Source organism: Lagopus leucura, unplaced genomic scaffold, assembly GCF_019238085.1.
Source record: "Lagopus leucura isolate 7727_CA_CO unplaced genomic scaffold, USGS_WTPT01 Super-Scaffold_650, whole genome shotgun sequence".
Taxonomy (NCBI): domain Eukaryota; kingdom Metazoa; phylum Chordata; class Aves; order Galliformes; family Phasianidae; genus Lagopus; species Lagopus leucura.
In genome coordinates this window covers 6,824,018-6,837,439 of record NW_024962253.1, presented here as the reverse complement: position 1 = coordinate 6,837,439, position 13,422 = coordinate 6,824,018, and the positions used below count along the sequence as shown (strand labels likewise).

General features: G+C 47.2%; 1 protein-coding gene across 1 annotated transcript; it reads right to left on the bottom strand.

Moving 5' to 3' along the window:
• Window positions 1-661: 661 nt before the first annotated feature.
• SIGLEC15 (sialic acid binding Ig like lectin 15) lies at window positions 662-7,455 on the bottom strand. Its single transcript, XM_042862433.1, has 5 exons — window positions 7,380-7,455; window positions 5,213-5,596; window positions 2,396-2,752; window positions 1,703-1,733; window positions 662-758 (listed from the first exon to the last, which is right to left on the bottom strand). The coding sequence occupies exons 1-5, from the start codon at window positions 7,429-7,431 to the stop codon at window positions 662-664; spliced, it is 921 nt and encodes a 306-aa protein (XP_042718367.1). The 5' UTR covers window positions 7,432-7,455.
• Window positions 7,456-13,422: the final 5,967 nt, after the last annotated feature.

The following is a 13,422-nucleotide window of genomic DNA, read 5'->3' as shown; positions in this document are numbered from 1 at the left end:
CACTAAGATGTAGTCAAGATATTTTCATGTAGCACAGAGATGGAAACTTTAGAAGTAATTTTTTCTTTTTTAATGAAGTGAAAGTTGTTTTCTTTGTTTGTCTTCCCTGCCTGGGTAAAAGAGGTTGATGGACAGGACAACATGGGTGCCTTGATTTTCAGTTCCCATCAAAATGTCTCTTTCTGTAACTTCTTTAATATGAGACAGATACACTGTGGTGTTTTATCCGAATATACCCATATTGAGAAGCCATTTCTCATCAGGAAAAACTGCAACACAAGATGGGGCCAACTACAACTCGTGAATGTGTCTGCTACAGAACTTTGTGACACAGGTTAGAAACATGCAGGTTGATTAGAACTGGCATCTCACATAGATTTTCTGCTTTTCCAGCTCCACCACTCTTCACTTTCTCTCTTTTTTCCTTTTTTTTTTTTTTTTTTTTTTTTTTTGCAATCTGTCTTTGCTTTAAAGTCTTGTGTTAAGTTTAAGTCTCAGCAGAGATGGAAAACATGCGCCTACAAGGCTCGCTTGACCCGTTCATCAGTCAACAACAGTCTTATGTTCAGTGGGAAAAGGCACCCTCAGATGATCCAGCTTGGCATAGAGCAGACAGGGGTTCAGACCACGCAAGTGGGTGCGGGTGGGACAGCCCAGGTCTTCAGCTGCATCTTGCTGCAGGTTGTTCTGTTGGCAGGCTGTGGCTGCCGTCGCACCTGCGGTCAAAGTTCTCGTAGGTGGAGTCCTGTGGCTGCGGCCTGGTGGTGGAAAAAGGGAAGCTTTCATCTGTGTGTTTACAAATGCAGTTGGCCGTGCAGTATAGTGTAGATACTAAATCAGCAACACCATGCTTCTGCTGATAATTATTACAAATTTAACTCTAGGATTAAATTCCCTATTGCCTCTTGGGCTGCAGCCTGACGCTGCGCACATCCTGCTGAGATGAATGCATTTCTAAGGTAAGGTGAGGGAAACGTATCACAGATAACTAGGGCTGGAAGGGAGCAAATCCAAGGATATACTGGCCTCATATACAGTTTCTGTCTGTTTAACCTAAGGGTTGTCTTACATTTTTACCCATCTGTCACCAGTTTGGCCCCTACAGATGTCAGGAGTCTCCTTGCTTTGGGTACTGGGAGATGCTGGTGGTGCTGTGGGAGGATGGTTCAGATTCTAGGTTTGGACTCTGCCACATCTCAGCTGGCTCTGACATGGACTATTTGGTTCTCCATACCTTATTCCACGCTTGGCAGAACACATCAGCTCTGGCATAGGCTCTGGGCAGCCTGGTCTGGTGATTGGCAGCCCTGATCATAGCAGGGGGGGTTGAAATGATCATTGTGGCTCTTTTCAACCTAGGCCGTGCTATGATTCTACAATTCTACGAAGGCTCTCCTGCCTCATCAGAAACTGGAATTCTTATGCTAGTTTAATGTGATATTCTAACACTTCTGGTCATCCCCTGCTTTTGCTGCATCCATGTCTCTCCAGGTTCCTTGTCCTTGAGGTCTATTCTCAGTTGCCCCCCAAGATTTGGTTCTTCACACCAGCTTGCTTGACTATCAGCCCAACCCTGTCCTCATCCCAGGAGCCTGCTATGAGGCCAGAAGTTGTAGCCAAGACAGAGGACAAATTGTACTCCTCTCCTTGTCATCTCTACCCTCCTGCTGGACAACATGAGTAGAAGGTGGGGTACTCTTACCGGGCCAGGATGGATGGAGCAGTGGAAGGGCCTGTTAAATGAGAGCAGATATACCAGTTAGCAAGATGATCTGAGGAGCCAGGACTGATTGACAGCCCATAGGCAACATGCACTAGAGGATAACTGATACTCTGGTGAATGGTTCACTGTTGCCAGGATAGGAATCAACTTTGTGGCCTGAGTCACAGAGCCCTGTGCACAGCAGGGATACTGGCTTGAACAGGTGTAAAATGGGATTACACTGCTGACTGGAAAGCATGCAGATGGAGTTGCTCTGGGGAGCGAGAAGGGTGCTGACTCCAGGAGATCTAGCTGCTGTGAGGTGTGCAGTGGAAGTAAATCCTGCCCATGGGCTGGGGAAGAAGTAGTAATTAGTCTGTTCAATAAAAATCTGATTGTGTAGGCAGCAGGTTCCCTAGTAACACACCTGTTGATTTATTAACCTTTTTCACTGGGCACAGGGAAACTCCTGCTTGCTCTGTTTAAAGATCCCATCCTGAATGACACTTGGCACCTGCAGACTGTGACCAGCCAGCCAGGAGGTCCCTCTTATTTGTTCTTAATATTCCATTATGCATGTCATTTTCCTAGGGTGGAAATGAAGATAATAACAGACTTCCCCCTCCCTTGTCTGATTTTATCTGCTGCATCACATCATGTTACCAGTCTGATGTTGGAAATAGAGAAACATACCTCTGGGGAACAGGGTCATGCCCAGTATCACCAGCAAAACAAGGACCTTAATTCCCAGCGGCACAAAAATCAGGATCAGGAAAAAGGAGCTGTTGGATGCCTTGAATTTATAGAAGTAGACTGCCCCCTCTGCTCTTCCGTGGCTGTTGACAGCTGTACAGGTGTATTTGCCGTCGTGTGTCAGGTACTGGAGCTCCTTGGTGACGCGGTGGTTCGTGTTCGTGACCGAGGTGAGGTTGCTGGAGTGGGGACTGGTCCACGTGAGGGCAGGTGCTGGTTCACCCTCGGCGGTGCAGCGGGCTTTGAAGGTGTGATCCCCATTGGAACTGACAGTAATGTTAATGATCCTGGGGGAAGCTGTGGAAATTACAGGAAATACATTAGGTTTCAATGATAGGTTTGATGCACAGTGTAACAAGATTGGCGTCAAACTTCCTTATTTTTTTTCCTTGGACCCCAGCCCTTCCAGAACACTCAAGGAAGGATCTGCTCATGTGAGCCCTTTCCTTAGTGTTTCAGGCTTGTCAGAGACCTCTCTGAATGGTGGCAACATCCATCTAAGGGATGCTCAAAATTTAGAGGCACTGTTGAATTTGCAGCCTTCGAACTTGCTCTCTAAAGAAGCAGGGCAGACGTGAAAAATCTTGTGGTTTTCTTCTGGATCTGTGAACTGTTTCATACACTCAGTTCTCAGTGGCACTGTGAAGACTGAGAGAAACAAAATGAGCGTCCTCACGTGGGAAAAGCAGGTGCTCGGAGTTGATTTCTTTCATTTGTCGGGCAAGACAGCGTGGGTCATTGTAATGAAAGAAGACCAATCCATATAATAGATCACAGAATGGTTTGAATTGGAAGGGACCTTTAAAGGCCATCAGGCCCCACTTCCTGCAGTGCGCAGGGGCATCCACAGCTCCAGCAGTGCTCAGAGCCCATCCAGCCCAACCTTGGGGTCACCAGGAATGAGGTACCACCACCTCTCTGTGCAGCCTGTGCCAGGCCCTCGCTATGAGAACCAGCTGCGTTGTATATCTGTGTGTTTTGGTGTACAAGCTGCTTTAGGAAGCATTATTTAATTCCTGCCCTTTGTACTGCAGGGATCAGTTCCCAAAGTGGGGAGCAGTGGGGACACTGGGCCTATGCAAGCACCTGCGCTCTGCTTCTCTCATCATCAGCACAGCTTGTTGTTGCCTTGCCGGACCACTCTCTCTGTGAGATATTTCAGATCTGCTCCACAGAGGCAGAGCCCTGACTGCTCAGCACTTCTCTGCAGTACATGAAATCCTTCTCAGGCCTCGTCTGGCCGCCTGCGGTTTCACTTCAGAGACAAAAGCATCCAACACGCAGTGTCTGTGCACTGCTGGTTAAGTATGAGCCCACTCCTGAGGCCGCATGGGTGTTCTGGCACTTGCTAGATCAGTGAGGACACCCTCTGAGAGGGACCAAGCACTCTCCTTCTGCACAGCACGGTGGAAACCCTGAGATGGAGGGCAGAGGCAGAGTGCTGGAAACCCACCTCTAATTGCTTAGCTCTCTGCCCCCTCTCCAGGCTGAACAAGCCCAGCTCCCTCATCCTGTGTTTGCAGGAGAGGTGCTCCAGCTCTCTGAGCATCTTCATGGCCTCCTGTGGACCTGCTCCAACAGCTTTGTATCCTTCTTGTACTGGGGGCCCCAAATCTGGACACAGTGCTCCAGATGGGCCACACCAGGGCAGAACAGAGGGGGGCAATGCCCTTCCTGCCCAGTAAAGCTGTGGAAGATGTGGAACACATGTCTTGTAAGGAATGGCTGAGAGAACTGAGATAGTTCAGTCTGGAGAAGAAGATGCCCAGGGGAGACCTGATCACTCTCTGTAGCTCCCTGAAAAGAGATTACGGAAAGGTGGGAGTTGGCCTCTTCAATCATATAACGGTGGTAGGACAAGAAATAATTTCCCCAGTTTGTGCCAGGCAGAATATTAGGAAAAACTTCAAAGAGTGGACAGGCATTGGAATGGGCTGCCCATTGGACGGAGTCCCTGCATCTTGAAATGCTCTGGGAATGTTTACAAATGTGGTACTTAGGGATGTGGTTTAGTGGGCAGCATTAGTGGTAGGTGGATGGTTGGGTGAGGTGATCTTGGAGGTCTTTTCCAGCCTTAATGGTTTTGTGATTCTATCACTCAGGATTCAGATGTCATTGCCATGCAGATGTCCACCCTTAAGAAGGGCTTTTTATCTTGTGCTGCCACAAGGATGCTGTGCAACGCCTGTTCAGTGTGATTTCTCATCACAAGGCTGCATGGATCTCTCCAGAGGGACAGAATCATATGCACTGAGCTAAGTGTGACCAGGCTGAGATGCTGGTGCCATCCAGGCCTGCTTGTGCTTGCATCTCCTAACACCTGCTCAGCAGCTGCATTCTCCAGCTTAAATCCTGATGAAGAGCCCATCTGTAGCCTCACTCCAGGAGCTGCAGAACTCAGTTTTCCTATCTGCAGTCTGCACTGATCCCATGCTGCAGGGACAATATGCAAGACTCACCAGGCTTTCACCTGGGCAGCCACAACCTAGCTGTTTCTTTACTTCCTGCAGTGTTTAGCTCCTGTTCCCTTCCTTGCAGTGTGCACATCACTTCAGACTGGAAGCCTGCAGTGAGTATTCCCTGCCAATATGTTACAAGTCCTCCTCAGGGCTGACTAGACCTGGAAAAGACAATGTTTTGGAAGAGCAAACATCTCAGATAACCTTCTGTTACCACCTCATCACTTTCCACATCTCACGGCTCTCCAGTTTCCCTCTGGGGTGACTTTGCCTCCCTGGGCACTTGATGCTGTCTTACCAATCAAATGCAGCTTTATCCCATTCCTGCTTTCGTACTTGTCGTGGATGTCCCCAGAGAACTCCACACGGCAGAAGTACCTCTCACTGTCACTCCAGGTCAGGTTGTCAATCCTGATGGAAAGGTCTTTGTGCCGGGGGTTGCCAAAGAGTTTGTATTTGTTTTTGTAGCTGACAGCGGTCTTGCAGAGCTCGCTGGCACTCTGGCTGGTGCACTTGAACACTACAGTGCCATTGTACGGCTCCTTGATCCTCCAAATGGCAGTGAGGGTACGGTCAAAGGTTTTGTAAGGGTGTGTGAAGGTACAGGGCAGAATAACCATCTTTCCAAGTTCACCAGTGACGTCAGATGGGACGTGAATGGACCAGCTATTGCACTGCACGCCTAGAAGCAACAACAGATAATCAGGACTGATTTACATAGGGTATTGAAGAAGGAACTTGATCATCCTTCTTGTACCCTCTCTCTCATTCGTCAGAAAATGGATGCCCTTTGTTCCTCCCCCTGTGCAGGGGACTTGCAGGTGGTTACTCAGCCCACTTAGTGGGGCTGGGTTTGGTACCAGCCTGCAACAGAGCTGAGGGGGCTGCCTTGCTCATGTTGAAAGCAATTTAATTTTTAAGCAGGCCTTGCCATGTCAGCAATAGCTGACCTGTAGATGTCCACTGTGAGGCTGTGTGAGTGTTTGCAGTTGGAAGATGTTTGTCTGCTTGCAGACACACACTTCCTAATATATGTGTGTGTACTTACATATATATAACGTACTCAGAGATCTGGTGGCTTCAAGCACTAATCCAATTAAATGCAACCGCTCTGTGTTTGAGTGCATGCACACAGGAGGATGCACAGCAAGCAGCTCCATGTTAACAGAGCAGGTTGACAACACGTGGACTCCAGCTGCCTGCATCTTCCCAGACAGGCCTTGTCCTGGCCTCACAGGAGGAGAAGTTCTGGGTTTTCCAGCCAGGATGTCACAGACAGTTGGAATTTGACCACTGTAAATCCTTGTCGTGGTAGATGATCACAGTAAATACAAGCCATTGCCACCAGACCCAGTTTCTATCAGTTCTATCTGGTGATGAAAAGAGTCTTTACCTGAATGAATGTTCTCCAGCCTTGAAATATATCAGGAAAACTCAGCGTCTCATCCATTTCCCTTCTCCAGTAACCAATAATACCAACAAATAGCACTTGTAGGCAGCTCTTGCTGTATAGATACCTATATCCATCAACTGCATTTCTGTTTGCAACAGCTGCAGCACCAGAGAGTGGTTTCAGGAATGTCTGTGACTACATTCCTGTCTTACATAACTTACTTGGTGGCTTTGTTAAATCAGGAGGTTTATCCTCCACAGTTGAGAATAATTGGAGAAAAATGTAAATAATTTGCCTCGTGTAAACAGATGGCTGACTTTGCTGTGATCTGTGGGCATTCATCTGTCAGGTTGATCAAGTAAAGGCTAAGTTAGGATTTGGTGCTTGTGTTTATGTCTGCTGTCCATAATATTTGACAAATATCCCAGTGGCTGTGCAGGCAGAATTAATGTTCTTTTGTGTTGCACGGTGAATAAAGGCTGATGTAGGACTGGTTCTCTTCCATTAAGTTATTTAGCAGGAATTTGTGCCAAGCCAATATTTTAATTACTGAGGTCTGGAGTCGTGGTGCCTTTTGTCACTCTCTGTAATGATGTGATTACCTTTTGCAGCCTGGATTATCTACTGTACAAGGCTATATGGCCATGGGCACTCCAGGAAGCTCATGGGCTCTAAGTACAATGCCCCACTGGTAAAAACAAAGAACTCTAATTATATCTACTAGTTGTCAGTGGAAAGGATTTGAGTTCTTGATAACCAGATCAAGAGCTGGAGCCCACCACAGCTATTAAACTTTCTCTATCAAACAGTCTGACAGTATATGTAACCAAATCCTGTTGACTTTAGTAGAACTTAAGTATACACTTGTAGTTAACCATGGGCTAAAGTGCACGGTGGAGCAAATTGTACGAATTTCATATCAACTCTGAGGAACATGAAGCAGTATGAAACAGTGCTTCTGAGTGATGAGAAAGATGAACCTCCTGCACGAGTTATAAAAGCGGAGGAAAAAGGAAAAAGAAAAAAAAAAAAAGCCCTGATCAGACGGAACTGTAGCAAGCTCAGAACTCACCCTTCTTGAAGATGGAAAGGACGAACAGAAGAAACAAACTGTACTCTCTCATGCTGGTTGAGGTTCTCCACTGGGGTGTATCAGCAAACCAGAACTGTCTCTGCTACATCTGCGCTGCTGTTCTTGTCATCACAAAAGGTTTTTCCAGAGATGGAAGAAGCTGTGGTTTTCCTCTCCTTGGAGGGAATGAGTTGTCCAGCTGAACCAGCTCTGGTTATATTAATAGTTTTGTGGTCAGTCATGTGAAAAATACAACAGAGGCAATCAGCGTGTTGCCATTTTCCAGCTGAAGGAAAGAGGCTTAAAGATGGGGGCTGGAAGCACCCACTCCATGAGGGGTATGGGATAGAAGGGATGTTTGGGGCTTTCAGGTGCTCACTGGTCTGGAGGAAATTCTTGCGATCTGCCCCAGCAAATAGCAAGCATGACCCACCTGCACTTTGTTTGAGGCAGTAGGGCCTGCAAGCCAGTGGTGCTTTACCACTTGCACATGCTGTTTGTCATCATCCCTAGGTGTAAATCCCCCTGAGCAGGCACAGAGGTTAGACTTTGTGGTCTGGCTGGTTGAGGTACCCTGCTCTGTCCATCTTTCTGTGACTTTGATGAGCCCCCAGCACAGGGAGGATGTTGGAGTGGGTCTGGAGGAGACCACGAAGATGCTCAGGGAGCTGGAGAACCTCTGCTAGGAAGGCTGAGGGAACTGGGGCATGGATGGGGCCCTGGGCATTGTCGTCTACTGGGAGGCACCCAGCCCATGGCAGGGTAGGGCTGAGTGGGCTTTAAGATCTCTTCCAACCCAATCATTCTAAACCAGGATGCTGCTGCTGAAACAGAACTTGTGGAGCAGGATTAGAAGGATATCCTTCATAGGGCAGACCAAAAATCCACCATGCCCAATAGTGTCAGCCTGAGAGGGAGCAGGAGAAGGGAGTTATGGAAAACCTATTGGAACAAGTAAGGATGCTATACCAGCACTTCTGAAGTCCCAGTCACTCTCCCCTCCCAAATAGTGACCCTGCGATGCTGAGTTTAACCCAGCAGCACATACTCCCCATCAGGTCTTAACCCGAAATTTGGTGCCCTCCGTTCCCACGTAGGAAGGGGTGATGTCTGACTGCCCTTATCTCGGCAGCTGGGCCACTGTAAGGCCTTTCTTCCCTCGTCTCCCAGCGCAGCACCGGCTGGGCTGCTCCTGCAGCAGGCAGCAGTGGGTGCACGGCCGCTGGAGGGCCCCCGGAGCCCAGCGAAGAGGTTGCTGCTGGGCTCCCAGGGACTGCGCTTCCTTCCCTTCGGTACTAAGCACCCGAACTCTTACACTGCTTTACACCCTCCCCGTTCCCATCTTAAATCTTTGTGCAAATACTTCCAGATCTGGGACGGGGAGATGTGGCAATGTGTCAAAATTAGCACAGAATCATAGAATGGTTAAGGTTGGAGGGGACCTTAAAGGGAATTGAGCTCTGATCCATGCCATGGTCTGGTTGCTCCCCACTCAACCAGAATGCCCAGCTGGACTTGGATGCCACCAGAGATGGGGCAAGTTCACTGTTCCAGACCCTTGTCCTCTGGGTTAACATTTCCTCCTAACGTCTCACCCAGTTCTCCCCTCTTCAGGTTTAAAGCTGCTCCTCCTGCTTGTAAACTCCATTAGTTGCTCTCCAGATGCCTGCAAAGGAGAAGGGTTTTCTGTTTTCCCAGAGTTGTTGGAAGGAGGCTCTGAGTACCTCACTGTAATTGTCTGCAGTGTGGGCCTCTCGCTGCCCTGCAGAGGAACCCGAGGACAGAAACACTAAATGAGGAACCTGCACCCCGACATCAAAAGTTCAGTGCCTTTTCTGCCTTCTGCATTTTTCTTCATGTGCTATTTGATTTTATCTTTCTGTGAGGTGAGCTTTTTGGTGCTGTCTCTCAGCCCTTGGCACAGAGGATATCAGTGGACTGATGCAAAAGATTAAAGGGAAGTCCGTGCTCAAAACGTGTTTTTCAGTGTAAGGAGTAGCTGCAGCTGACTCCTTTTCCTCCTCGATGTTATGCTCTAGTATCTCCTGGTCAAGTATCTGGTAAATCAATGCATTCTTGGACACCCCGCACGCTGTTAGAATTGCATCTTGCCTAGGTTAAGTGGCTTGCTGCACCTTTGTTTTTAAAAAGAGACAGCAGGAATACATTCATCTTCTCTGTCACTCTTTTCAGCAGACAAATTTCATTGAGTTCTGCCATACACATAGTCTTTGTTTATTGAAAACTCTGACAGTGCAATGTGTGCAAGCAAGAAAGCATCTCTACTATCCATCCTCTTATTTCCACTAAGCCAATGGTTGTGTTTATAGCTGTTTATAAATATCTAAAGAGAGATGGGAGACAAATGGTTGAGGCGAGGCACTTCTTGCTGGTGTGTAGCAACAGGACAAGGAGCAATGGCCTAAAATTTGAACAGAGGAATTTCCACAATAACACACGGAAAACTTATTTGTGATAAGGGTTTCAGGGCATTGGCAGGCCAGAGAGGTTGTGGAGTCTCCTTCTATGGAGATATTCAAGACCAATCTGGATGCTGACCTGTGCACCCTATTCTAGGGCACCTGCTTTAGCAGAGGGTTGGACTCGATGGTCTCTTGAGGTCTCTTCCAACCCTTTTGATTCTGTGATTCTGATTTGGTGAACAGGTAAACAGGGGAAGGATCTTTGTTACAAAAACTGTTCTGCAAACAGTAGTTTTTCCTTTCAGGCTGTGATTTAGACTTTCTGGTAGGCACTGGATCACAGCAAAGTAAAATGGACGTCATTTTCTTGCTCTTCACTCCTGTAAAACGCTTGTTAGAGCAGATACATGGGGAGCAAGGGAGCATGACTCAATTTTCTCCTCATGTGGTATCAGTGGGGTTGTTTATCAAGTTTTAGGAAAATTCACTGTGAATGATTCTGCTTACAAATCCATCTTTCAGAGCAGTATTTTGCTCATGTAGCTTGTTTAAATGCCATGGTATACACAAAGCCATCTTGATTTTCAAGGTATGGTTGAGGTTGGGGATAAGAAATGATTCTAGTCTTCTTCTGTTAGTGCTGAATGATTCAAAATCTGTTATCTATGAATTTTTCTTCCAATTCTGTGCTTAAGTAGTATCTAAGAATGTTGCTTCTGGTCTAGCATCAAAAACAGTGTGCCTTCCATATTCGTAGAATCATCAAATCATTAGGTTGGAGAAGACTCCAAGGTCCCCAAGTCCAACCCCAACCCATCCCTACTATGCCCATTATCCATGTCTCCAGGTGCCACATCTCCACAGTTCTTGAACATCCCCAGGGATGGAGACTCCACCACATCTCTGGGCAGCCTCTTCCACTCTTTCTGAGAAGTTCTTCCTAATATACAATATGCATTTGGTCCCAGAGACTGTGGATAGTCCTCACATCACTCAAGGACCAAACTGGAGCCATTTCTTCCCCCCCTCCCTCCCTTTGAGTCTTAATTCCAGTTCCAATGTTTTCTACTTTGATTACTCCAGCAGCATCTACGAGACCTGCCCCTAATCCTTCAAGTGTGTCCATCTGCACACATTCTTATGATTTGTCAGATCTGGCACCGTTCCCAAAGGGATTGGGCCTATGAAGTAGCTAGGAGGTGAGACTGGGGAACCAGAGGAATTTTCCTTCCTTCTAGTTTCTATTGGCAGGGACACGTAAAAGGTGAGTCATGCTGAGCTTCTTGGAGCTGCTATGGGCTCTGCCATGCATCCCTTTGGTCCTCAAACCAACAGCAAAGTACCTAGAGTGCAAGGAAAGTGCAAGAGGAGGGAGGATGAAGGGCATCAAGCCAGGAGCTGTTCCTGTAGGTGACACTGATCCTGCTTCTTGGCACCAAGTGAACAAGTAGAACACGGTCATCACTACGTCAAGCTTCCACTGATCCAATTTGAAAGTCTTGCAAGTTCACTCACTTGCCTGTGGTGTTTGCTTAGCCTATTACAAATGCTCCTGACCTGAGAAATTCTCCTGCTTGCCATATCGTCACTGCTACGTCTTGGGCTGTTCCACTGCCAAAGCTGTGGCAGTGAATTGATGAGCAGCTATGGGCTGCTGGTGAGCCCCTGTCACCTCTGCTTAATGTCAGCTACAGAAAGTCAGGTGTGTACTAGGATACTTCTCACCTAACAGGCAATTGCTGTAGGAAAAACGGCTTGTATCTGAATATGAACAGAACGTCATGGATGGAAGAAGAAATAGCATCTCACTGTTAATGTGTCTGTTGACTTCTACATGTTCACATATTGAGATGGAGAACATTTCATCTCTCAGACCAACGTGTTTCTTTCACCTTTCAAAGCTCCATGCTCTGAGCAGCAAGAACTGGGCTTGAGTGCACGTATTCAGGCAGGAACATGGTTTATTCAAACCTTGCCCATACCAATAGGACAAAAATTATATAAAAGAAAGAGCCTGAGGCTATGAGAACACTAACACCTATCTTCTCTGAGCAGCATTAGAGCTCAGAATAATGCAAGCTTTCATTACAGACTTGCAGATGCTAAAGTGGGATTGCCTCGTCTCAGGATAGGCCATCACGGTATTTCCTGCATTGTTTTCACCAATTTCCTCCTGAATGTTATTCCAAAACCTGAGCCTAACATAGCATCAAGGTACCATGAATGGTAGAAAGGAGCAAGGGAGGGCACAGTGCCTATGAGTCCTCCCAGGGAAAACCTGGGAGGAAAGGTGAGTTGTGGACGTCAGCTCAAGCTGTTGAGGTAAGTAGTGAGGCACTGTGATGAGCTGCACCCAAAAGCAATGTTCTTTGACAGCCTTGACCTGGTTGTCCCAGGGTTGCCTTCTGGACTGGACAGGCAGGAGAAGTGGGCCCATGTGAACCTAATGAGGTTCGATAAGGCCAAGTCCAAGGTGTTGCACTTGGGCCGGGTCAATCCCAGGTTTTTATGGGGAGGATCTCCTTGAGAGAAGGACTTGGGAGTCCTGGTGGATGAGAAGCTGGACATGAGCCAGCAGTGTGAGCTTGCAGCCTGGAAGGATACTGATACTGGAATAAAGTGAGATGAAAGTAGCACCTTCACTTGCCCTGATTGCACGACCTGTCCCAAAAAAAGAAATCATTTTTACTATGTGTATCAGGTTTCCTAGATGGCAAGATGAGGATGGGATTGTGTTGCTGCTTTTTTTTTTTTTGGAGTTATTGTTCTACAGTTCAGTTTGCTGAGAGGTTCTGATATTTTAACTGGTGCAGACAACATAGTTAAATAGAACATAGTGGTAAAATGTTACTGCCTGTGTGTTTATTCTCTGCCTTCACCTCAGGAAACATTTCTGATAGCAAATGGAACATATAGCAGCAACAAACGGCAAACAGTTTTCAGCATTTCTCCAGCACGCTTCCTGCCTTCAGAAAATGACTGTTACTAATTCCTATATTGGTAGGTGTCCAAGGCTGGTGGTTTTGTCTGTGCTGTTCATAGTGGGATCTGCCAGGTGGGAAGGTCCCAGCAACGGAGTGCCAAGAAGAGGCATGTGGGCTGCAGGCTGTATAAGAGTCTGCTTTCTTTTTTTGATCTTGATACCAGAGAAGTGTTCCCAAAGGCCAGTGCTAACACTTTTGGGGCAATGTAACCTTTACTTAATTGCTCAATTGCCATAACCTTGCACTGTGCTTTAGATACCAAGTGAGATAAGGTCCCTGCCCAGGGGAGCTTGCACTCATTTAGCTTGATGCATTATAGCACTGACTCCTGGAATGGAGATCAGAGGCTGATAACAGGGAGAAGTTCTTTGAAGAGTTCATTGTTCTCATCAGTTCTCACCACAGTGTGGTTGAAGCAAACAATGGATCAATTTGCACTGCTTCATACACCCTACAAGCAGACGTACAAGAGGCTGTTGACTCACCAGTAGGACCTTGCTGGAAGCTTGGTGTTCCTGTCAAGGCAAGATTAGAAAGTGAGGTTGCACCAGGGGAGGCAACACAGAACACAGTGGAAAGGCTGAGACACCACAGTTGGAAAGTGAGATGAAAAAGAGAGGCAGCTTGGGGCTGGGA

Coding starts and splice junctions, on each gene's coding strand:
- SIGLEC15 (XM_042862433.1), bottom strand. CDS start 7,431: ATGAGAGAGTACAGTTTGTTTCTTCTGTTCGTCCTTTCCATCTTCAAG. Junction 1,734..2,395: donor CATGACCCTGTTCCCCAGAG/GTATGTTTCTCT, acceptor CTCATTTAACAG/GCCCTTCCACTGCTCCATCC. Junction 759..1,702: donor GCTCCATCCATCCTGGCCCG/GTAAGAGTACCC, acceptor TTCCACCACCAG/GCCGCAGCCACAGGACTCCA.